Source organism: Pleurodeles waltl, chromosome 3_2, assembly GCF_031143425.1.
Source record: "Pleurodeles waltl isolate 20211129_DDA chromosome 3_2, aPleWal1.hap1.20221129, whole genome shotgun sequence".
NCBI classification, from domain to species: domain Eukaryota; kingdom Metazoa; phylum Chordata; class Amphibia; order Caudata; family Salamandridae; genus Pleurodeles; species Pleurodeles waltl.
The window spans coordinates 17,849,086-17,872,211 of NC_090441.1; the positions used below are offsets into that span (position 1 = coordinate 17,849,086).

General features: G+C 43.3%; 1 protein-coding gene across 1 annotated transcript in view; it reads left to right on the forward strand.

Moving 5' to 3' along the window:
- Positions 1–6,581: 6,581 nt before the first annotated feature.
- Positions 6,582–23,126, forward strand: part of MRPS23 (mitochondrial ribosomal protein S23) — a 44,433-nt gene continuing 27,888 nt past the window's right edge. The window contains exon 1 of the mRNA XM_069226621.1: positions 6,582–6,752. Within this exon, the coding sequence (XP_069082722.1) occupies positions 6,709–6,752 (44 nt within the window). The 5' untranslated portion in view covers positions 6,582–6,708. The remainder of the gene's footprint in view (positions 6,753–23,126) is intronic.

Sequence of the window (23,126 nt, forward strand, 5' to 3'; positions counted from 1 at the left end):
TTTTTCATTATGGCCTGTGGAGCGGGAGCAAGGCTGAGCGGCGCTCTTTCAAAGGGGTTTTCCCTATATTTACAATAACTGGCATGCACGCTTTGCGCTTAATTCGTTCCCCGTTGTGGGTCTGGTAGCATTGTTATTTCTTCGCGTTTCCCTCAGCATCAAAGCATGTTATCAATACGCTCCGACCTCTGGGGAACGCGTTGTGTTTCTGTTGTGTTTATTTAGTGTTTGCCCAGACCACGGATGGTGGTCTGAATGGCGCTGCACAGAGGACGTTGTCCTCTTTCTATTTCAACGGTCGCGCATGTGCGAATAGAGAGTTCCGGAATTTCAGCATCGGAGATCGGCGTTCATGCAGTGTGAGCCTAATACTTGCCAGTTGTGCCACCAGAACGCCCGATGGGGCTCAAAAATGGTTTAGGGCTTGGCCTTAGGGGATTTGAAGCAAGTGCTCCCTCCACATTTCATATCTGGGCCTGGAGAGACTGTGTCTCTGTGACTAAATAGGAGTTTTTTTTTCTAATTGTCTGCCTCCTGGGTTTATTTCTCCCCCCCCTGTTTGAACTCCTTCTTTCCTCTGACAATATGGCGTATTTCGCAGAAGAGGATGACTATTTCCAGGAAGAGGCAGAGGTGCCCTTCGAACATCAGGTGGAGAACAGATTGGTACAGGCCCTTGGCCATCATGTACAGGACTCAGTAAATGAGGCCCTGGTTAAGGCCTTAAAACCTTTTACACAGCCTTTAGTAAGATATGAGCAGAGAGAGCTAAGTGGACGTCCATCCTCTGAGTCACTGAATAGAGATCTTCAAACTGATGATAGCGGCCAGAGAGCTCCTTTGAGATCTTATTCCTCTACTGAGCTGTTTTCCCAAATGGCAACTGCGGTCCTTCATGACCACGAATATGGGCATGGGCCAGTGATGGAGGGTGAATCTTTTCCAATTCCGTCTGTACCTCACACAGAGGAGTCCTATTCATCTGTTCACATTCTTCGGAGTCCAATCACGCTCTAGCAGAGCCCAAACAATCGGGCAAACATAAGCGCAAGGCCCATCACACCGCAAAGGAGGTGGTAGCGCAAATCACTTTGTTTTTTAAACCTGAAAATATTCATGCCAGATCTTCCATGTGTTGAACTAGCACATTATGTCCAAGATTGCGCAAAGGATTTGATAAAGACCTGTGCAGTCTTCTGCGTTCTGAATGTCCTCGACCCTCATTATTGGGTAAAGTGGCTGATACCCTGGAATTAGATCCCAGTGTGGATACATTTCTGAAAAAAATTGCAAAGGAACCCAAGAAGGGCCTAGATCGAGTCTGGAAGAGTTGCCAGGACAAGCTTCTTGACCTGTTGGGTCCCATTACGAAAATCTTGGAACTAGAAGTTCAGGCTAAGGAAACCAGCACACCTTTGGACCCGGTGGCCATTCTTGAATGGACTCAGCAAACTATTTACCTTTTAGGAAACGCTGTGCTATGTCCACAGAACGATAGAAGTCTTTTTTGATGCATATAGACTCTAAACTTGTTGAACTTGCCACTACAGAATCTGGATCTTTGGCTAATGGTCTGCTTTTTGGGGAAAAGTTTGTTAAGGACCTGGGCAAATATGTATACACTTTTTCAGCATTGGATACAGCTCAAACCTCAATGAGGAGAATGTTTAGTGGTAACCTTTTTACAAGGGCCGGACGCTATTGGGGTCGGGCGTCAGGCCGAGGCTTTTCTCAGATCTCTCATAGCTACGGCCAGAGAGGCAGAGGTTCCTATCAAGTCACCTCAGAATTCTACCCATCCAGATCCAGAAGAGGTTGTGATCGTGGCTACAGAGGTGGGGGACGAGGTGCTGACAACACCTCAGATGCCTCAGCTTCAGGTAAGGATGATCCATTTTCCAGACGTGGTTCTTGAGGGAAGGTTAAAGTACCATTTTCACGCTTGGGTGTGCTTAACCCAAAACCCTTGGGTGCTGCAACCAGTGCAGGGTTACAGACTAGAGCTTTATTCCACTCCCAAACAAAGTCTGGCCCCACTTTCTCCCCATTTTTCCTAAACAGAGAGCACTTTTATAGATGTGGAAATAGTAACGCTTCTTAGCAAGCAAGCGATAATCTAATCCCAACCCCATCCAACAGGCTACGTCAGTACAATATGTTTGGTTCCGAAAAAAGGCGGAGGCTTTCGCCTGGTACTAAATCTAAAAGACTGTAATTCATGGATAGTGTACCGTCACTTCAAGATGGAGGGTATCCACCTATTAAGAGAACTCTTTCAAGAAGGAGATTGGTTAGTGCGTCTGGACCTCAAAGACGCCTACCTAACGGTGCCACTTTTTTCTCTGCATTGTCGATTTCTTCAGATTTGTTGGAGAGACCAATGGTACGAATTGAAGGTCCTTCCTTTTGGTCTGTCTTCAGCCCTTGGTGTTTCACCTAATTGCTACGCCCTATAGCTCAGTTTCTTTGAGAACGAGGCATCTGCCTCAATATTTATCTCGACAACATTCTAATCATGGCCCAGTCCAGAGATTTGGTTCTGAATCATCTTTGTTGGGTGATCCAGATTCTACAGGGTCTCGGTTTCTTAATCAACAGTGAAAAGTCTATAACTCTCCCCTCACAATGTATAGAGTTCTTAGGCTTTCAGGTGGATTCCATTCGGGCGCAACTAAAGTGACATGTGACGAAACGTATCTCGATCAAGAGAGATTTACGGAGAGCCCTTGCCTAGATCATTAAGGACTTTAGCTCGCCTGGTAGGACTTCTTGCTTCTTCTATCCAGGCAATCTTTCTGGGACCTTTGCATTACCGAGCCCTCTAATGTCTGAAAATTATGCAGCTCCGCAAGGGTCTGACATATTCAGAACAGATTCTTTTGTCAGAGGAGGCCAAATCAGAGATTTCTTGGTGGCTGGACTACATGGATGTTCGGAACGGCAAGGCCATCTTTGCATCCTGACCGGAAGTAGTGATCGAGTCGGATGCCAGGCAGTGGGGCTGGGGAGCTTGTTGTGAGACAGTGGAGATGGGAGGCCGTTGGCCCTCAGAAGAGTAGAATCTTCACATCAACTGTTTAGAGCTTCTAGCGGTAGCTTTCACAATTCACTCCCTTTCCCCGTTAAAGGCCAGCTGCTGTATTCTGTTGCGGATGGACAACATTTCAGTGGTAAGATATATAAATCGCCTGGGTGGGACCAAGTCTCGCCTTCTGGCGGAGATCGCCAAGGACTTTTGGCATTTTTGTCTCCATCATCAAATCTCAGCGGAGTGTATTCTGGGTCGCTCCAATGTGGTAGGGGACTGGAATTCTCGGTTTCTGAAGAATGGCAGCGATTGGAAGTTGCATCAATCAATTTTTCACAGTCTGATCAATCGGTAGGGCTCATGCATCTGTTTACATCCCGACTCAACTCCCAACTTCTACGTTTTTTCAGGTAGAGACCTGATCCTCTAGCAGGGAGCTCAGATGCTTTTCTTCAGGAATGGCCTCAGGACCTCCTTTATGCTTTCCCTCCATTTTCTATGATTCAGAGGGTACTCGCGCAAGTCAAGAGGCAAGAAGCACAGATCATATTAGTGACCCCTCCCTGGAAAGCTCATTTGTGGTTTCCAGTAGCGATGTCACTGTTGTGTGCTCGGCTGGTTCGAATTTCATCGTTCCCTTCATTATTCCTGGACCCGTCGGGTCTCCCTCATCACCTGGCAGTTCAGGGGCAGTTAATTCTCATGGCATGGAGACTTTCCGGAAACAATGGCAAATGCCGGGAGTTCCGAAAGACGCTATGTTCTTCCTTTCCCAATCGTGGGCTCCCTCCACCCATAAACGATATGAGGCTTCCTGGAAGCGATGGGTGGGTTGGTGCAGTGAACGAAGTTTTGATCCCATGGGGGCTCAAATTATCATGATTGCTAATTTTCTGTCGGAATTGGCATCTTAAGGTCTAGCATACAGGACCATTAATGATTTTAGGTCAGCCATTTCGGCCGGACATCATAATTTTGAGGGTAGACCAGTTGATGAACTCCCCTTGATATCGAAACTCTAATGGGGTATTAGGATGATCAAGCCCCCTCAACCCAGATATTCCACTTTATGGGATGTACATATTGTTTTGCGTTTTCTCAGATCCTGGCCATGTAATGAGGATCTTTCTCATAAACAACTATCGGCCAAGCTTACTGTACTTTTATGTCTCATATTTTGTAGACGCATTTCGGATGTGCGAGCTCTGGATTTGACAGGTAGAGTATCTACTCCGACTGGAGTTTCATTCAAGGTTTCTAGACGTACAAAAACCTCAAGTAGTTCCTATCTGTCCTTTCCCCACAATCAAAAATTATGTGTGGTGCAATGTTTGAAAGCTTATGAAAGCTGTACTCGGGAGAGTCGCAGAGATGTTGGAAGACAGTTGTTAATTTCATTACAAAAGCCATTCAATCCAGTGCCATCAGCTACTTTGGCTAGATGGGTCAGATGGTTAATAGGGGAAGCTGGCATAGACACCACCATATTTGGAGTGCATTCAGTTCGAGGTGCCATGGCATCCAAGTAGTTTGGAGTTGGCTCATGTTTGGAAGATATCATGGCGGCCGCAGATTGGCCTTCTGATAATACGTTTAAGGTTTTTTATCATAAGCCTATTGTGGATGTAGCATCTGCTGTGGTGGATCAGCTTTGGACTATCATAATCCAAAGCCTCCAGTCCTGACATAGAATAAAACATTTCTAGCTAACGCGTCAAGAAATTTTAATTCTATTAAGGACACAGAGGCAAAGATTGTCCTACCCTTATGGTTATCTGTGTGATTTTATATAATTTGTTGTGTAATTATTTGTTTAAGAGATATTCTTACATGTGATTATATATTTAATTTTGACTGTCATGTTAATAATTGTTCCCTCCCTTGTTTTTTATGTTCATTTCAAGTTATTATTGTTGGACATTTCTTTCATTCTTAGGTTCCATTAATAAGAGCATTTGAACAACCGCTGTTATTGTAGAACATGATGTTCATCGCAGTTCGGCCGCTGTTGGCAGTTGAGTTCTCCGTTGAGACGTTTCCATTGTGTGGAGGTCAAGTTTCAAGTTGATGCAAAGAAACAGGAAGGACTTTAGTGTCAGTGACGTTTATAGAGAATGCAGGCCTGGAATTGGGCATGCTAAGACTACTAGTGCTGATGGGATATGTAGTTTTTGTTTTTCTTGAAGTTTATTGGCTGCTGTAGAAAATTCAGTAAAGAAAGAAAAGCATAATCCTCGCCTCCTTGTCTTTAATAGAATTGAACATTCTTGATGTGTTAGCTAGAAAAAAATGTATTCTCTGAGCAACTTGCACTAGTCATGTATGAAGCCTGAAACTTGCAGTGTCGAGACTTGCAGTATTCGAAGTATATGGTGCTAGCACATTCACACCAACAGGGTGTGTAGCATTTGTAGCATTCTGGAACAACAAGCACTGTAAGTAAAACATTCCTAGACTCTAATGTGGTTAGCGGTGCCACCTTGCTGGCCTATTACCAGCCTGTTCTGTCTTTTTGTTTTAGTCCAGGCCAGTAATAATATTAGGAAAAGCGGTGAAAACTGGCATTTTCCCTTCTGACACGTAAACCTAAAATAGAAACACATTAGGAAATCAGTTAAAAAGATATTTGAGAACTAAAACCCTTCTAAATGTTTTTTAGAGCAACCAGATGGATAATTGCCATAGGCTACAAAAGAATCCTGACAGTTATACATGAATTCTTTTCACTTACTACCTCTTACGTGCTCCAGAATAGCAAAACGTAAAGAAAATGCATTTTTTTCAAGAGGCAACCCTAAATGTAAGGTTGTAAGGTAGTACATAGACTGTTGATTATTGTCAGGAATGGGGACTGGTTTCTCGTGCACCCGTACTGCCTGCGAATGTTGTCCACCTGTGTACTTTAAAATATGTAACCGTTGATAGACAATAAATCGTGTACACATCTGTTTACACACATCTGTTTACACACCTCCATGTCACGCGAACGCAAACAGGAAGTAAGTATAAAGACAAGATTCTAATCGGAAGTATTTTTAAAGATGGCCGCCACGTATTCCGTGTCAATTACCGAGCAGCTGCGCTTCCTACTATTTGAGGTGTAGAATGAGTTAAAGTTCTTGAGGTCAATGTACGTACGCCATTTTCATCGCTAAAGCGAATCCTTTACGTTGTTCTAGGACTAGAGAGAAGAACATATGACTGAAGTTAACTAGTGTCTTCACAGAAATGTTGGGGGAAACCATATAAGGCGGAGGCTCATATAGAATAAATGGCATGCATGCATTTAAGCACAGGATACAACGCTCCTTCCATGTAGAATTAGTCTGTGACTGTAAAATTGTACCCGATATATTTTAGGAATTACAATTGAAAACAATTTACCCATTTGAAAGTTGTTCGGTAATTGTACCAATCGGTTTGGGATTCTTTCTGTTTGAGTTAAAATATTTTTGCACAAATATGTACGACCACCATTGTAAAATGGCCGTCACGTTTGGCGATAAGTATTTATTTCTTTTTACACTTTCAGCAATAGTCCGCTGTCTATGTTTACAGCTACGGGACATGCCTGCCTGTCTGCATGAGCTGCAAGCAGCAAGAACCAAGAGAAGTTCTTCGGAAGAAGGGCTGCAGCAGTCGATCAGCTAGTGTCAAAGCTTCTATTACTTTTCCTGGCAATGGCAGGCAGCAGATTAGAGAAGCTAGGCACCGTCTTCACCAGGTAGGAAAATAGCAGGTGTACTCTTGTTACTGCTGCCGTTGCAAAGTTCTTACAGGAATTGTCTTATATCGAATTCTCTAAAAATATATATGTTGGCTTTTCTTAAAGATTTTCAGTCCTTCAAATACACATTTAGTTTCATTTTGAAGGAAACAAGAATTAGACAACCTTCTTTTCCTTTTCATTAGTCGCATTTTTAACATGTTTTGGAGTAAACCATTTTCATTGAATGAAGGTCAAGTAGAAATAATTTTCAATGAGTACCAGGTATCACCTCTGTGCCAAGCATATCCCAAAGCGTTGGTCTCAGATTCTGCGTACAATGGGTAGTCATCATGCACCTCACCGATGACACTATTAAGTTCAATTGCATTTGTTTATCGTGTTGGTTCCAGGCGTTGTCGATGACCTAGTCGTTCGTGATGGGCTGTCCCCTCCGGTGTAGGACTAATGCACCAATTTAGTGTGCTGCTTTTTTTCAATCCTTTTAATACATATTTTAGTTTCTCTTGACACCTCCAAATGAAATGTCTAATATTGATGGATCCAAACATTCTGTTACATTCGGTTATTTTTCCTTATTTCATTACCATTCCTAACAACTAAGCCACTTATTTCTCAGTAATCCTTTTACTTGACCAAATTAACTTTTTCTTGCCTCCATTTAATATTTTTGATCACTGTTTTACCTTTATGTAATACAATTAAAGATATGTAGCCTGTTGGCAAAATTGTAAACATTGTAGTGAATCGCCTGAGTTCTTATCTTTGCTTCCCTGGTTGTCCAATCTCTGAGTTTACAACAGTATAAATCTTGGCTATCAGCAGCTCTTTAGGATAAACTATTGATGTACATCAACACAGTGGCGTAACAAAACCTTAGTCAGGCCTCCTGCAAGGAATGGCAAGGGGGCCCCTACAATGCCCATTACCTCACAGTGGACAACCACCTTGTGGAAGTACTTCACCTTTGCCTCCTGCATCCATAAGACATCAGCAGGAGTTTCCATGATATGTTTAGCGTCAAAGAGAAAAAAGGTACCCTTGTGGGATGAGCATGCTCTAGACACATACACACTAAAAATCGAGTTGAGTTCGTATTTTTATTATAATATTATTATTAGTTTTATTAACAAAATGTAACTTTAGGGGCTGAGTGAATGGTTCTCTCACTGGTGCCTAAATAGGGGAGTATGTCTGTAACGGATGTGCTGATGCAAATTAAATCTAGTTCCCAAAAACTGAAGATTAAGCAAGTTATTTCTATTTTGACAGAGCAAGTTAATCTACCATAAATTTGCAGCGCTCCCACTCTATGAGATTGACAGTTCCTCTTTCCATTTAATGCCTTATTCCGATTGCCCAGGTGTAGCACCAGATTATCTGGGACTTATTGTGTGCCCCCTCCCCGAAGTTTATTTCTGGGAACACCAATGATAGTGTGGCTAGTGGTATTTTAAACCTTGTATATAATAAGACGCATACAAAACATAATACAGATGTATGTAATGACCCAAGCAGGCATGGGCAATATGCATGATTGGGTAATAGACAGGGCTACTAGAATTATGCAAGTCTGATGCTGCTCCATTTTCCACATTATTATGCATTTGCTACATATCTCATCATCTGCTGCAAGCTACAGATTTTAGCAAACAAAATTTGTTTCTAACTCAAACATATCAAAAGTTACTACAATCCCAAATCTGTGTTGATGTGCATTGCAAGACCCTTTGAAAAAGTTGACTGGACACCTTTCTGTTGCTTTTTGCTATATTTGTATGTTAAATTGGTACAAATTAGGCCAACCTTTTGCCTAGGGAATGTATTAACATGTTACAAAATGACAAAAGTATGAAGTAATTCCATCACAAAATGTGTTGCATGATGCCACATAATTTGCCTTTTCTTGCTGCATAATGTAGATTTTCCTAGTCTCATGACAGAAAGTCTTAATTTTATTAAAGACACGGAGGCAAGTATTATGCGTTTCTTTTCTTACTTTAATAAATACCAGCATTCAAGAAACGTACTACGATTCCCAGAAGGCAAGAGAATAGCCAATGGGAATAAAAACGTAGTCAGAACAGTGTACACCAGTCACATGCATACAAGGGTATTATGACATCACTTGACTGCAAACAGCCCTCTTTTCTTGCGAGAGAGTCAATTAGAATGAAACAATGGGAAAATAGTAAACAAAATAAGAATTGCCATAATGAAAGATAAAACATCAGTACAAAAGTTCAAAATCCGAGACAACCAAGACGGATCCTGGTAGGTAACTCCAGCAGGAAGTCCAGCTTTGAACGGTGCCATGGAAGCTTGAAGAGAAGAAAACCAAGCTGAAGGAGAGGTCTTAAGTGGAAAGTTGAGTGATGGCCAGTGGCGCTAGAAAAAGGGAGGGAAAAGAAAAAACTAAGTTAATAAGAGTGGAGGGATAATACTCGCCTCCGTGTCTTTAATAAAATTAAGACTTTCCGTCGTGAGACTAGGAAAATCTACATTTTATGACAAGACCGGAGGCTCCTATTATGCGAGTTTAAAGCATATTAATTACATTCAATGAGACATTATGGACAGGTTTACTATAAAAAAAACTTTAAATACGTTGTCATTAGACCAATCTGCAGATTTAAGAATATCTTCTAGACGGGAGCCTGCCCAGAAGGCTTTAGAAGCCATTAAGCTCCAAACATAGAAGTATCTATACCCGCCAAGGACATCAACCATTTAACCCACCAAGCCAGGGTAGCTGCAGAAACAGGATTGTGGGGTTTTCTAAATGAAATTAGTAATTGGGAATGGGAAGAAGTTCTTAAATCTGCAGTCTTTAATTCGTAAGCTATCAAACATTGTCCAACACATAGTTTAGGATGATCAGGAAAATATGGATAGAAGACTAAGGATAAATTGGTTTTGGTTCGACGAACTACAGTAAACAAAACCCCGGAGGGTGTAAATTGATGATTAGAAATATCTAGAGCTTTAACATCCGAGAGACGTTTTATAGAAACAAGGCACAATAACATGGTTAACTTTGCAGACAACATTTTTAGAGAAAGCATGAGATTATCAGGCCATGGCAGTAGAAATTTCAAAACAATGTTAACGTCCCATAACTGACTATATTTCGGCAGAGGAGGATTGGAAAACTTTACTCCCTTTAGTAAACAGCAAATCAGAGGGTGTTCTCCAACAGGTTTTCCATTAACTAGAGAATGATTGGCAGAAGTAGCTGATCTATATAAGTTGATAGTATGGAAAGCCTTGCCTTTGCTGGCTTCTGCCGCTAACAAATTGAGAATAAAAGTCAAATCTGCTGAAAAGGAATCAATGTGTTTCCCAAACAGCAGCTGTGCCAAATAGACCAGGCTGATGTATAGGCCTTTTTTGGGCCCAAGACTGTGAGATGTATTGGGAAGTTTCTGCCAAAATGCTCGGGAAAGATTGGGATTGCCCGAGATTTTCCATGCAGAAAGAGTTAGTAAATTGTCCAGAATGAGAGGATGAGATCGGCCTAGAGGGTCTAGCAGTAGATTAGGGAAAGAAGGAATCAGAACCAGGAACTCTACTGACTGTTCTAAAAGAGCTGGGAACCAAGTTTGTGATTGCCAAAAGGGGGTTATGAGAATTAAAGAGGCTTGTTGGCGCCTGAGATGGGCCAACACCCTGCTGATCATGAGAAAAGGGGGAAATGCATAATTGAGGGAAAGAGACCAGTCCTGTAAGAAGGCATCTGTTGCTAAGACCAATGGATCTGGACGCCAGCTGTAGAATTGGGGAAGCTGAGAATTGAGGCGTGATGCAAAAAGGTTGATTGCTAGAGGACCCCATTTGTTCTGTATGTTCTGAAAAATTGAAATGTGGAGTTTCAAATCGCTTGAATCTCGAAGATGACGACAATTCCAATCTGCCACTGAATTTAGAGACCCGGAAGGTACTCTGCATGAACCGAAATGTGGTTTAAAAGGCAGAATTCCTAAAAGCCCTTGGCTAGTTCTGCCAGGGGTTTGGATTTTGTGCCTCCGAGATGATTGATATAACGAACAGCAGAAATGTTGTCCATTCTGAGGAGAATGGCACAGCGAACTCTGTTTTTTGCAAGGCTTCTGATTGCAAAGGAGCCGGCAAGCATCTCTAAACAGTTGATATACATTTTGGACTCCTCTGACGACCATGTGCCTCCAGTCGAGATTGGTCCACATCAGGCCCCTCCAACCGGATTGGCTTGCATCTGATTCTAATACTAGATCTGGGGCTGATGCAAAGATAGTCCTTCTGTTCCAAGCATCTAAATGGTCTATCCACCATTGAAGTTTTGTGCGTGAATCGACGTCTAATGGCATGATGTCTGAGTACGAGAGGCCTTTCCTTAAGTGACACATTTTTAACCTCTGAAGGGCTCTGTAGTGGAGAGGACCTGGGAAAATGGCTTGAATTGAAGAGGAGAGGAGACCCACAATTCACGCTAACGTTCTGAGAGAAATCTGAGAACTGTGTAGGACTTGTAGAATTTCCGACTTTATGGTCTTGATCTTTGCAGAGGGAAGCATAAGAGTGGCTGAAATTGAATTTATTTGGAAACCTAAGAATTCTATAATTTGAGAAGGAATTAGAATGGATTTTTCTCTGTTTATGATAAAACCTAGGTCTGCTAGGAGGGAACAAGTGAGAGATAGATGAGACAAAAGGGATTGTGGAGATTGGCTCATTATTAAGATATCGTCAAGATAAATGATGAGTCTGACACCTTGAGCCCTGAGAAAAGCTACCACCGGTTTCATGAGTTTGGTGAAACACCATGGGGCTGATGAGAGACCGAAGGGTAGAGAGGCAAAATGAAAAATACTGGTTTGACCACTGAAATTGGAGGAACTTTCTGAAATGAGGGTGGATTGGAACGACTAGATATGCATCTTGAAGATCCAATCGCACCATCCAATCCTGTTGAAGAAGGGTATCTCTGAGATGGAGGATGGTTTCCATCTTGAAATGATGATAGACTACAAAGTGATTGAAATACTTGAGATTTATCACAGGGCGCATTTTTTTGTTTTTCTTTTGAACCAGGAAAATTGAGCTGGTAAAACCCGATGGATCGGGAAGGGTAGGAGCAATGGCTTGTTTTTGCAATAGGGATTGCACCTCCGAAGCAATGAGAGATGCCATGTCTGAGGAAAAAAGTGGGAGAGTGGGTAACTGAGTCTGAACAGGAATTGCATAAAGTTCTATGGAGTAACCTTGAACAGTGCTGAGAATCCAAGGATCTGCTGTGATTTCCGACCACTTTGGTAGGAAAAAACGGAGACGCCCTCCTATGGGTATGGAAGGAAGTATGGGCCAGATGTATGATTCTGGCCCATTGCGATTCGGTAATTGCGATTTTTAAGAAATCGCAATTATCGACTCGCAAAGGGCCATGTATCACATTTGCGATTCGGTAATTGCGATTTCTTAAAAATTGCAAATGCAATTACCGAATCGCAAATTGCGATACTGGCCCCATTCGCAGCTATGGGCCTGTTGGCCCATAGCTGCTAATTTTTTGCATTTCCTAAATTGTGATTTCTGAACCAGAAATCGCAATTTGGGAAATGCAAAAGGCCAGGGTCCTGGGGGCCTAAGGCCCCCTCTCCTGCACCCCAATTTTTTTTTTTTTACCATGTAAAGTACACACATGCCAAAAGGGAATGTGTGCTTTACATATTAAATTTAAAAATGCAGTTTTACTGCATTTTTAAATTTTGCACCAGGTTACCACCTGACAATGGTATTTTGCATGTGCAAAATACCATTCTGCGAAAAATCGCAATTTGCAGAATTTTTTGCAGAATTGCCTTTTCCAGAATTGCCTTGCGACCTGGATTTTGCGAATCGCAAATTGCGATTCGCAAAACCCAGGTTGCAACGCACAAAATCGAAATTTTTGCGATTTTCATTTTGTGGTCTGCGAATGCCTTTGATGCATTGCAGACCACGATTTTGCACTCGCAAACGGCCGATTTCGCCGTTTGCAAGTGCAAAATATTTTGATACATCTGGCCCTATAAGACTTACTTGGTTGAGAAGAGGATCTTGAGTTCCTGAAGCCTCTGGAGCGGGAACCTCTGCTTCTCTGAGGATAAAATTGCGGCCTATACTCCTGGTAGGACGCGTTGTGGTATCCTCTGGAACCTTAATTGTGGTATGGACGGCCGGCAAAGCGGTTCCTTCCTCTGCCAGCCCTTGCAAAAACACGCTGGGAAAACATCTTTCAGCGATTGCTGAGCCTTATCCAGCGATGTAAAAGTTGCTACGTATTTGCTTAAGTCTTTGATAAAAGACTCTCCAAACAGAGCACCATCAGTCTGAGCGTTAGGTTGAACAATCGCCAAGTTGACCAACTTAGGATCAAGCTTCAAGAGTAGACCCTTCCGTCTCTCATGAGTAAGTGCGGAATTCGCATTCCCTAGAAGGCAAAAGGTACGTTGGACCCATAGAGTAAGTTCTTCAGGGTCGATGAAGGAGCCGTCAATTCTGGCTTCCTCAGCGATGTCAAAAATATGGGTTAGAGGACCCAGAACGTCAAGCAATTTGTCTTGACAAGAGGCCCATGCCTTATCCACCCCTTTGCGTGGATCCTTGCCCATTTTCGTAAAAAATGTTAAGAGAGGTTAGTCAATAGAGGGAGTAACGGAGAGATTACGGGATAGGGAGGGGCGGGGACACTCTGATTTTAATTTCGCTCTAGTTTGTTTGTCCAAGGGGCAATTCATTTTTGCAGAGACATATTGTGCAACATGGTCTGCAGGGACCCACTCAGTAGAGTTAGGGTGAAGGTAGAGCCCATCGAACTGTTGAGCCGTAGCGCGCCCGGTGTTTCCTCAAGCACGACAAGACCAACTGCTGCGTGAGGAAATGCCGGGCAGTTGGAAACAAAGCGCGCGGGGCGCCACGTGACGAAGAAATGTGGCAACCTGCCGTCTGGAAAAGAAGGGAAATGAACCTGATAAACGGCGCGTTAGTGCAGCGCGAGCATGAGAATAAATAAAGATTAATAATAACGAAACACTATTGAAATACTACAAAATTGTGTAGACAAATAAAACGGGTACTTAACTTGACTGCGAGCAGCAAGAAAAGAGGGCTGTTCGCAGTCAAGTGATGTCATAATACCCTTGTATGCATGTGATTGGTGTACACTGTTCTGACTACGTTTTTATTCCCATTGGCTATTGTTCTCTTGCCTTCTGGGAATCGTAGTACGTTTCTTGACTGCTGCTATTTATTAAAGTAAGAAAAGAAACGCATAATAGGAGCCTCCGGTCTTGTCATAAAATTTAATCGACAATGCTGCGTAATTTGGTCCTTTCATGCTGCATAATTCCAGTGGCCCTGGTAACAAATTTAAGTTACTTGTTGAGGGGTTCACATTCAGGGTACAAGATGCAGTCACATTTTCAATGCATCTGCGAGGATTAAAAATAAATCACATGTCCCTACAGAACTCCTCCCCTTAGTTTATTGTATATGCAGGGGACACCATGACTACATTTTACTATATCAAACAGGGCTGCCAAGTTTAAGTCAGTTTATGTGTGACATTTCATTGTTCACAGCAGCTAATGTGTGACATTTTCAGGCCTCACATGTGACACACTGAGTGACACCTTAGGGAAAACATTGTCTTTGACCGAAGCAGATATTTTTTATGTACAGATAGCAGGAATTTTCCCTGATGCGCTTTTATGGCCCCTTTGTGGATAACTTACCCTAATTGTGTCAGGAATTATACCTAGCAATACAAATTGACTTGATTTGGACCTCTCACAATATCACGACTCCCCTTTCAGCAATAATTCCCTGATGGCCGCCAGCCGCAATCATTTTCTGCCCAATAAAATCATATGTTTGGTCCCCTCCCTCGCAGCTCCTTAGATATTACCTTGGTATTACTGACTGCTTTGTTATACACAAGGAAATTATTTTTTTTGGAAACTAAAATAACCAACTGTGGTATACATTCTTGCTATGGGAGCTACCAGTATGAAAACACAAACTTACTTTGTGGAAACACTTGTATTTATATAGCACTTACCTCCCCTGAAGAGGCATTGAAACAATGAAGGAAAAGACTTCCATACCCATTTGTATACAAGAAATTATCAATTAAACACAGTCACCTCACATTTTTCTATTTCAGCTATGAGTAATTAATGCATTGCATTCTGGTACTTGTAATCCTGTCTATAATGGAAAATGTTATAATAAGAGCCAAGTTTAAAAAACAAGATACATCTGACAAGAGAGAGGTTGACATCTGCTTTAGAATCTTGCAACTTAATGTAGTTATTTAAAAATTCACTGAATGTTTTATGTAACACAGAGGCTTGACTTTGGTTTAAAAAAACAAAAGCATTTGTAAATTTTAGTAAAGCCGGTCAATTTAGTTTTTCAATCTTGTGCTTTTATTGGTATATATTTGTCATTTATTTATAAACTATAAGTGTTGCATGTTGCTTTTAACTGTGACCTGGCACATTATTAAATGCATGCTGGAGGGAAATAAGAACTCTGTGTTTCCATCACATTCTTTAATGGCACCATTGTGAAATCACATGAAATAATTAGCATTGACTGTCCTGGCCTTATGTTTTTCCACTTGCTAGTATGTACTTTTTTAAACAGCTAATATAATAAGAAAACACTTTAAAATATGTTCTATAGCAGTCCTAATGACCCCTGACTGATAACGTAAGTAAATAAAGACAATGTTAAAAAGAAAACATATAAACTTTGTCTTAATAAATGTGTGTAGGCCTTTGCAGAATCTTGAAATGTGAAGTGCCAGCTGGCATCTTTCTCTGGGAAAGGTAGCAACCCTACCTTTTACTGCAGTAAGTTCTGTGCTGCCTCTGCCCTCTAAAACATGTAGTGCTCTGCGGAGAACGCTCTCTCAGAGCCCTCTTACCCACTCCTGTAATGTGCCTGGCATGCTGGGACTGAAAAGAAACACATGCATTATTTTGTTTCTTTTTAGTCCTAGGCCATCTGTGTCAGCTCAGAGCAAGCAGCACACTGCAGTGCTTTAGCGAGACACTGACTGCACAGACAAGCTGACAGGGCCCTCTTCCTGAAGAGAAGACTGCCCCCCCACCGTAGGGGCTGCAGGGGTGTTCCTTACACCCCTGCATCAACATCAGAACTGCTCCCACCCTTTAGGTTTTCAATAGGAACTAAAATGCACCTTTTCAACGAACACTACCTATGCACTTTTTTGGGACCTACAGGCCCTCATTCTTTAACTTGTAAATGGTCATTGTAGGAAAGTGCTATCTTTCTAGCATGGTTACCTCCAGTTTTTGCCTGATGTCAGTGTGTTTAGGCTGTAGTTCACAAGGATTCTGCTAATCAGGACCCTTGTGTCTGTGCTCTCTCCTCTAAATGTGGTTGCTGGAAAACGTTTTACACCCACAATTGGCATACTGTGCACCTTTGTAAATGTCTAGTATATGGTACTTAGGTACCCAGGGCATTGGTATACCAGGGGTCCCACATGGGCTGCAGCATGTATTTTGTCACTCATGGGGACCCATGCAAACTGTGTCTGCAGGTCTGCTTTTGCAGCCTGCGTGAAATGGTGCATGCAACCTTTCACCACAGATCTAAGACTTGCCTTATATCCTGGCCACTGCATTTAGACACTGTAAGCCCCCATCTGGTAGGCCCTTCAGCCCAGGGGCAAGAATCTTGTCCCTAAGTGTGAGGATACCCCAGTATGAGAAGGGTGCCCCTACAGACCCCAGCCTCTAACAGTCATTAATCATATCTCTAGTCTTTGTCCATTGTTCAGCGTTCATTGGTCTCTGGCTTAGCCCATTGTATAGAGAAACCATTATGATATGCATGTACTCATAGTTATACATATCATATTTATATAGATCTTTAACAGTCCCTATAATGAAATAGAAAGAAAGCCTATTGATCACTAACCTACAAGCTTGGCTTCTATACCCACCTAAATATATAAATAATTATAACTCTTGGAAAAACGTTCTGGGAATGTTTTCACACAGGAGGTTTCCCCTCGCTGTCTTCTTTCTTAGTTATGGGCCCAGCAGGCATTATATCTGAAGTTCTTTAGTAAAAGAACATGATAGATGATGGCTCCAGAGAATCTACAAGATAGGGGTCCAAATCCTGTTATGTAATTGGGCGAGTGGGCCTGGCCTGTACAGTCACTTTTCTCCAAAGTACAGCAGTCACTATATGGAAGAGCAAAGGCGTGACATTTGAGAAACATATGCCTACAGAGATGGCCCCTCTCCTGTCACCTTCACACCTTAGTTTAAACTGTCATCACCTATAAAGAAAATATTTAAAAAAAACATATTTATTTATAACTTACAAATTAAAAGTTAGGTTGCCCCTGTATCTCTCCCTGGAGTGCACTCCTGTTTCATTTTTGGGGCAGATGGTGCACAATTAGTCTGTAGCAGAGGCACAAAAATGTATATAGCACATAATGCTAGGAACAGTATATAGACACTGATGTTTGGAAGAGTGAGGACTCTGAAAAAAAGATTCCTCCTAAATATATTGAAATGTATTTCTTAGTGAGGAAGAGATTTTGAAAGTGTAGTCCGTCATCAGCCTATTCACTCACTGAGATTAGACACCAGACTGAAGTGTACAGGTGTGTCTGGTGGCTGTAAGCTTTGATTGCAGATAAACAGGGAAAATGTCCTGTCTACATTCTCATACAATATTTAAACAACCAGTGAAATGCTATTTGTATTTTTTTTCTTTGGAAAGCCCCACGACTAACAAAACCCACAAATTATGAGCGGTGCGGAGGTGGAGAGTTCTGGACTGGCTGTGCCAAAATACAGAGCATTACCATTTTCCAATTAAGAATTCATAGTCACTCAAGGTCTGAATTCAGTAAACCTTTTTTAAAGTAGAATATGAATCCAGATACTGTTAATCACAACATTGACAAGAGTGTTCATTGCAAGGTTATGTTCTAGGTATAGCCCTAGCTTTTACTTTTCGTTTTAGGGGTTGCAGTCTGGGCGTGTACCCAAATTAGATCCTCTCCATTGCATCTCGGATCAATTGGAACCTTAATTTCTTCACTCACATCTCCATGCCATTCGCACAGACCAGCATATGTCCTGCTTTGCTTGAGTGTTGTTGATTTTTTTCAAAACATTTGCATGGCAACAGAATGTGATTGAAATATTAAAGGCTATATGGTGATTCAACGCATGCCTTTATCATGATATATTATTATTGATAAGTCCTCTGCATGGTAAAGATGTGTACCCCTGTCCTGAATGCTCACCTGTCTCACTCATTACAGTTTTGTTGGACCATGAGAGGTGCCCAAAGTGCTATCCTCATAGTGGTGGAGGGCTACCGTCCTTCACCGGGAGTTAAGCAGCACAAGCGCGGTGGTGGCAGCATACCATGTAGTGATCAGTAGCAGAGAACAGGACCTTTTTACCATGTGTCACTGGAGTGAGGCCTACAGACTCACTCAGCTTTTAAAAGTTCAGCTGCTGTGTGCTTAACCTACCCTTGGCCTACATCAGGTAGGTGTGGAGTGCTTCACAGTGCAGGAGTGACTCTGCCTGGTTGATTGTGTACCTTGGTTACAATACAGGGGTAGAGCAGCACAGTGTCGTACATGTGAGATTAGTGCATCTACTGAGTGTATGTATGTGAGGAATACATGACGTGACAGATGTAGTCCTTCGCAGTGCGTGTGCAATGAAGGCATGTGCTGGGCGTATGCATGCTTGCGTGAAATACAATCCATCAAGGGTGATGTGGTGTGTGTGTGTGTGCTGGCAGTGTGTATGTTTGTAAGTAACATGCCCTGGTTAAAGATAGAAAAGCTTAAGTGCTGAAAAGGGCACACAGATCGAGTGTGTGTACTGAATGCATGTGTACACGTAAGTGTGCAATGCATAGAGCTAACGGTGCTGGACTGAAAGTGTGCTGTGAATGTGCATTGAGTGTACCTGCAATGGTACATTATATGGAGGACCCTGGGTTCCATTTTGGGAAGTCCAGGCCTGTATGGTGAAGACACGAGGAGGAGAGGAATCCCCGAGACAGGTTTGTGTATTTCAACATTCCTGTGAGCTTTGTGGGGCACATTCTTGAAGGAAAAGGAAGAGATTCCCTTTCCATTTCAAAAGACTAAACTTCGCTGCCAGGCCTTTTCCCCCTCCTGTGCCAGGCCTTTTTTTGCCTATTTGGGGCAGTTCGCGCTTAGGCCCTCATAACTTTTTGTCCACATAAGCTAACCAAGCCAAATTTGCGTCCTTTTTTTCCAACATCCTAGGGATTCTAAAGGTACCCAGACTTTGTGGGTTCCCCTGAAGGAGGCCAAGAAATTGGCCAAAATACAGTGAAAATTTCGTTTTTTTCAAAAAAATTGGAAAAAGGGGCTGCAGAAGAAGGCTTGTGGTTTTTCCCCTGAAAATGGCATCAACAAAGGGTTTGCGGTGCTAAACTCAGCAGCTTCCCAGCTTTCAGGAACAGGCAGACTTGAATCCGAAAACCCAATTTTTCAACACAATTTTGGCATTTTACTGGGGCATACCCCATTTGTGCAATTTTTTGTGCTTTCAGCCTCCTTCCAGTCAGTGACAGGAATGGTCATGAAACCAATGCTGGATCCCAGAAACCTAAACATTTCTGAAAAGTAGACAAAATTCTGAATTCAGCAAGGGGTCATTTGTGTAGATCCTACAAGGGTTTCCTACAGAAAATAACAGCTGAAAAAGAAAAATATTGAAATTGAGGTGAAAAAAACATCAATTGTTCTCTACTTTTTACTCTGTAACTTTTCCCTGCAATGTCAGATTATCGAAAGCAATATACCGTTACGTCTGCTGGACTCCTCTGGTTGCGGGGATATATAGGGTTTGTAGGTTCATCAAGAACCCGAGGAACCCAGAGCCAATAAATGAGCTGCACCCTGCAGTGCGTTTTCATTCTATACCGGGTATACAGTAATTCATTTGCTGAAATATAAGGAGTAAAAAATAGCTATCAAGAAAACCTTTGCATTTCCAAAAAGGGCACAAGATAAGGTGTTGAGGAGCAGTGGTTATTTGCACATCTCTGAATTCCGGGGTGACCATAGTAGCACGTGAATTACATGGACTTTCTCAAATAGATGTCTTTTTTACACACACCCCTATATTTGGAAGGAATAAATGTAGAGAAAGACAAGGGGCAATAACACTTGTTTTGCTATTCTATGTTCCCCCAAGTCTGCCGATAAAAATGATACCTCACTTGTTTGGGTAGGCCTAGCGCCCGCGACAGGATATGCCCCAAAACACAACGTGGACACATCACAGAAAACAGAGCTGTTTTTAGCAAAGTGACTACCTGTAGATTTTGGCCTCTAGCTCAGCCGCCACCTAGGGAAACCTACCAAACCTGTGCATTTCTGAAAACTAGAGACCTAGGGGAATCCAAGGAGGGGTGACTTGTGTGGCTCGGACCAGGTTCTGTTACCCAGAATCCTTTGCAAACCTCAAAATTTGGCTAAAAAAACACATGTTCCTCACATTTCTGTGGCAGAAAGTTCTGGAATCTGAGAGGAGTGACAAATTTCCTTCCACCCAGCATTCCCCCACGTCTCCCGATAAAAATGATACCTCACTTGTGTGGGTAGGCCTAGCGCCCGCGACAGGATATGCCCCAAAACACAACCTGGACATATCACAGAAAACAGAGCTGTTTTTAGCAAAGTGACTACCTGTAGATTTTGGCCTCTAGCTCAGCCGCCACCTAGGGAAACCTACCAAACCTATGCATTTCTGAAAACTAGAGACCTAGGGGAATCCAAGGAAGGGTGACTTGTGTGGCTCGGACCAGGTTCTGTTACCCAGAATCCTTTGCAAACCTCAAAATTTGGCTAAAAAAACACATGTTCCTCACATTTCTGTGGCAGAAAGTTCTGGAATCTGAGAGGAGCCACAAATTTCCTTCCACCCAGCGTTCCCCCACGTCTCCCGATAAAAATGATACCTCACTTGTGTGGGTAGGCCTAGCGCCCGCGACAGGATATGCCCCAAAACACAACGTGGACATATCACAGAAAACAGAGCTGTTTTTAGCAAAGTGACTACCTGTAGATTTTGGCCTCTAGCTCAGCCGGCACCTAGGGAAACCTACCAAACCTGTGCATTTCTGAAAACTAGAGACCTAGGGGAATCCAAGGAGGGGTGACTTGCGGGGCTCGGACCAGGTTCTGTTACCCAGAATCCTTTGCAAACCTCAAAATTCGGCTAAAAAAACACATGTCCCTCACATTGCTGTGGCAGAAAGTTCTGGAATCTGAGAGGAGCTACAAATTTCCTTCCACCCAGCGTTCCCCCAAGTCTCCCGATAAAAATGATACCTCACTTGCGTGGGTAGGCCTAGCGCCGGCGACAGGAAACACCCCAAAGCGCAACGTGGACACATCCTAAATTTTGGAAAAAAACAGAGGTGTTTTTTGCGAAGTGCCTACCTGTAGATTTTGGCCTCTAGCTCAGCCGGCACCTAGGGAAACCTACCAAACCTGTGCATTTCTGAAAACTAGAGACCTAGGGGAATCCAAGGAGGGGTGACTTGCGGGGCTCGGACCAGGTTCTGTTACCCAGAATCCTTTGCAAACCTCAAAATTTGGCTAAAAATACACATGTTACTCACATTTCTGTGGCAGAAAGTTCTGGAATCTGAGAGGAGCCACAAATGTCCTTCTACCCAGCGTTCCCCCAAGTCTCCCGATAAAAATGATACATCACTTGTGTGGGTAGGACTAGCGCCCACGAAAGGAAAGGGCCCAAAACACAACGTGGACACATCACATTTTTTTATAAAAAGCAGTGCCTACCTGTGGATTTTGGCCTGTAGCTCAGCCGACACCTGAGGAAACCTAGCAAACCAGTGCATTTTTGAAAACTAGAAACCCAGGGGAATCCAAGATGGGGTGACTTGCGGGGCTCTGACCAGGTTATGTTACCCAGAATCCTTTGCAAACATCAAAATTTGGCCCAAAAAACACTTTTTCCTCTCATTTCGGTGACAGAAAGTTCTGGAATCTGAGAGGAGCCACAAATTTCCTTCCACCCAGCGTTCCCCTAAGTCTCTCAATAAAAATGGTACATCACTTCTGTGGGTAGGCCTAGCGCCCACAAAAGGAAATGGCCCAAAACACAACGTGGACACAACATATTTTTTCACAGAAAACAGAGGTGTTTTTTGCAAGGTGCCTACCTGTGGTGTTTGGCCTGTAGCTCAGCCGGCCCCCGGGGGGGGGGGGGGGGCAGAAATGCCCTAAAATAAATTTGCCCCCCCAACCCCCACCGTCCCCCGCCGGGAGCGACCCTTGCCTACGGGGTCGCTCCCCCTGCGTGACATTGGCACCAAAAAACAAATCCCCGGTGCCTAGTGGTTTCTGCCCCCTTGGGGGCAGGTTGACCTAAACTCAGCCAATCTGCCCCCAAGGGGGGCAGAAATGGCCTAAATACAATTTGTCCCCCAGGGGAGCGACTTTTGCCTGATGGGTCGCTCCCCATCTCTAAAAAAAAAAAAAAAAAAAAAAAAAAAGAAAAAAACGAAAAATTCCCCTGGCGCCTAGAGGTTTCTGCCCCCCCCCCGGGGCCAGATCGGCCTAATAATAGGCCAATCTGCCCCCCGGGGGGGCAGAAATGGCCTAAAATAAATTTGCCCCCCCAACACCCACCCCCCCCCGGGAGCGACCCTTGCCTACGGGGTCGCTCCCCCTGCGTGACATTGGCGCCAAAAAACAAATCCCCGGTGCCTAGTGGTTTCTGCCCCCTTGGGGGCAGATTGACCTAAAATTGGCCAATCTGCCCCCAGGGGGGCAGAAATGGTCTAAATACAATTTGCCCCCCCAGGGGAGCGACCCTTGCCTGATGGGTCGCTCCCCATCTCTAAAAAAAGAAACAACAAAAAAAAAAAACACAAAAAAAAAATTGCCCTGGTGCCTAGAGTGTTCTGCCCCCCCCCCCTCCCGGGGGCAGTTCGGCCTAATAGTAGGCCGATCTGTCCCCCGGGGGGGCAGAAATGGCCTAAAATAAATTTGCCCCCCCCAACCCCCACCCCCCGCCCCCCGGGAGCGACCCTTGCCTACGGGGTCGCTCCCCCTGCGTGACATTGGCGCCAAAAAACAAAACCCCGGTGCCTAGTGGTTTCTGCCCCCTTGGGGGCAGATTGACCTAAAATCGGCCAATCTGCCCCCAGGGGGGCAGAAATGGTCTAAATACAATTTGCCCCCCAGGGGAGCGACCCTTGCCTGATGGGTCGCTCCCCATCTCTAAAAAAAAAAAAGAAAGAACAAAAAAAAAAAAAAAA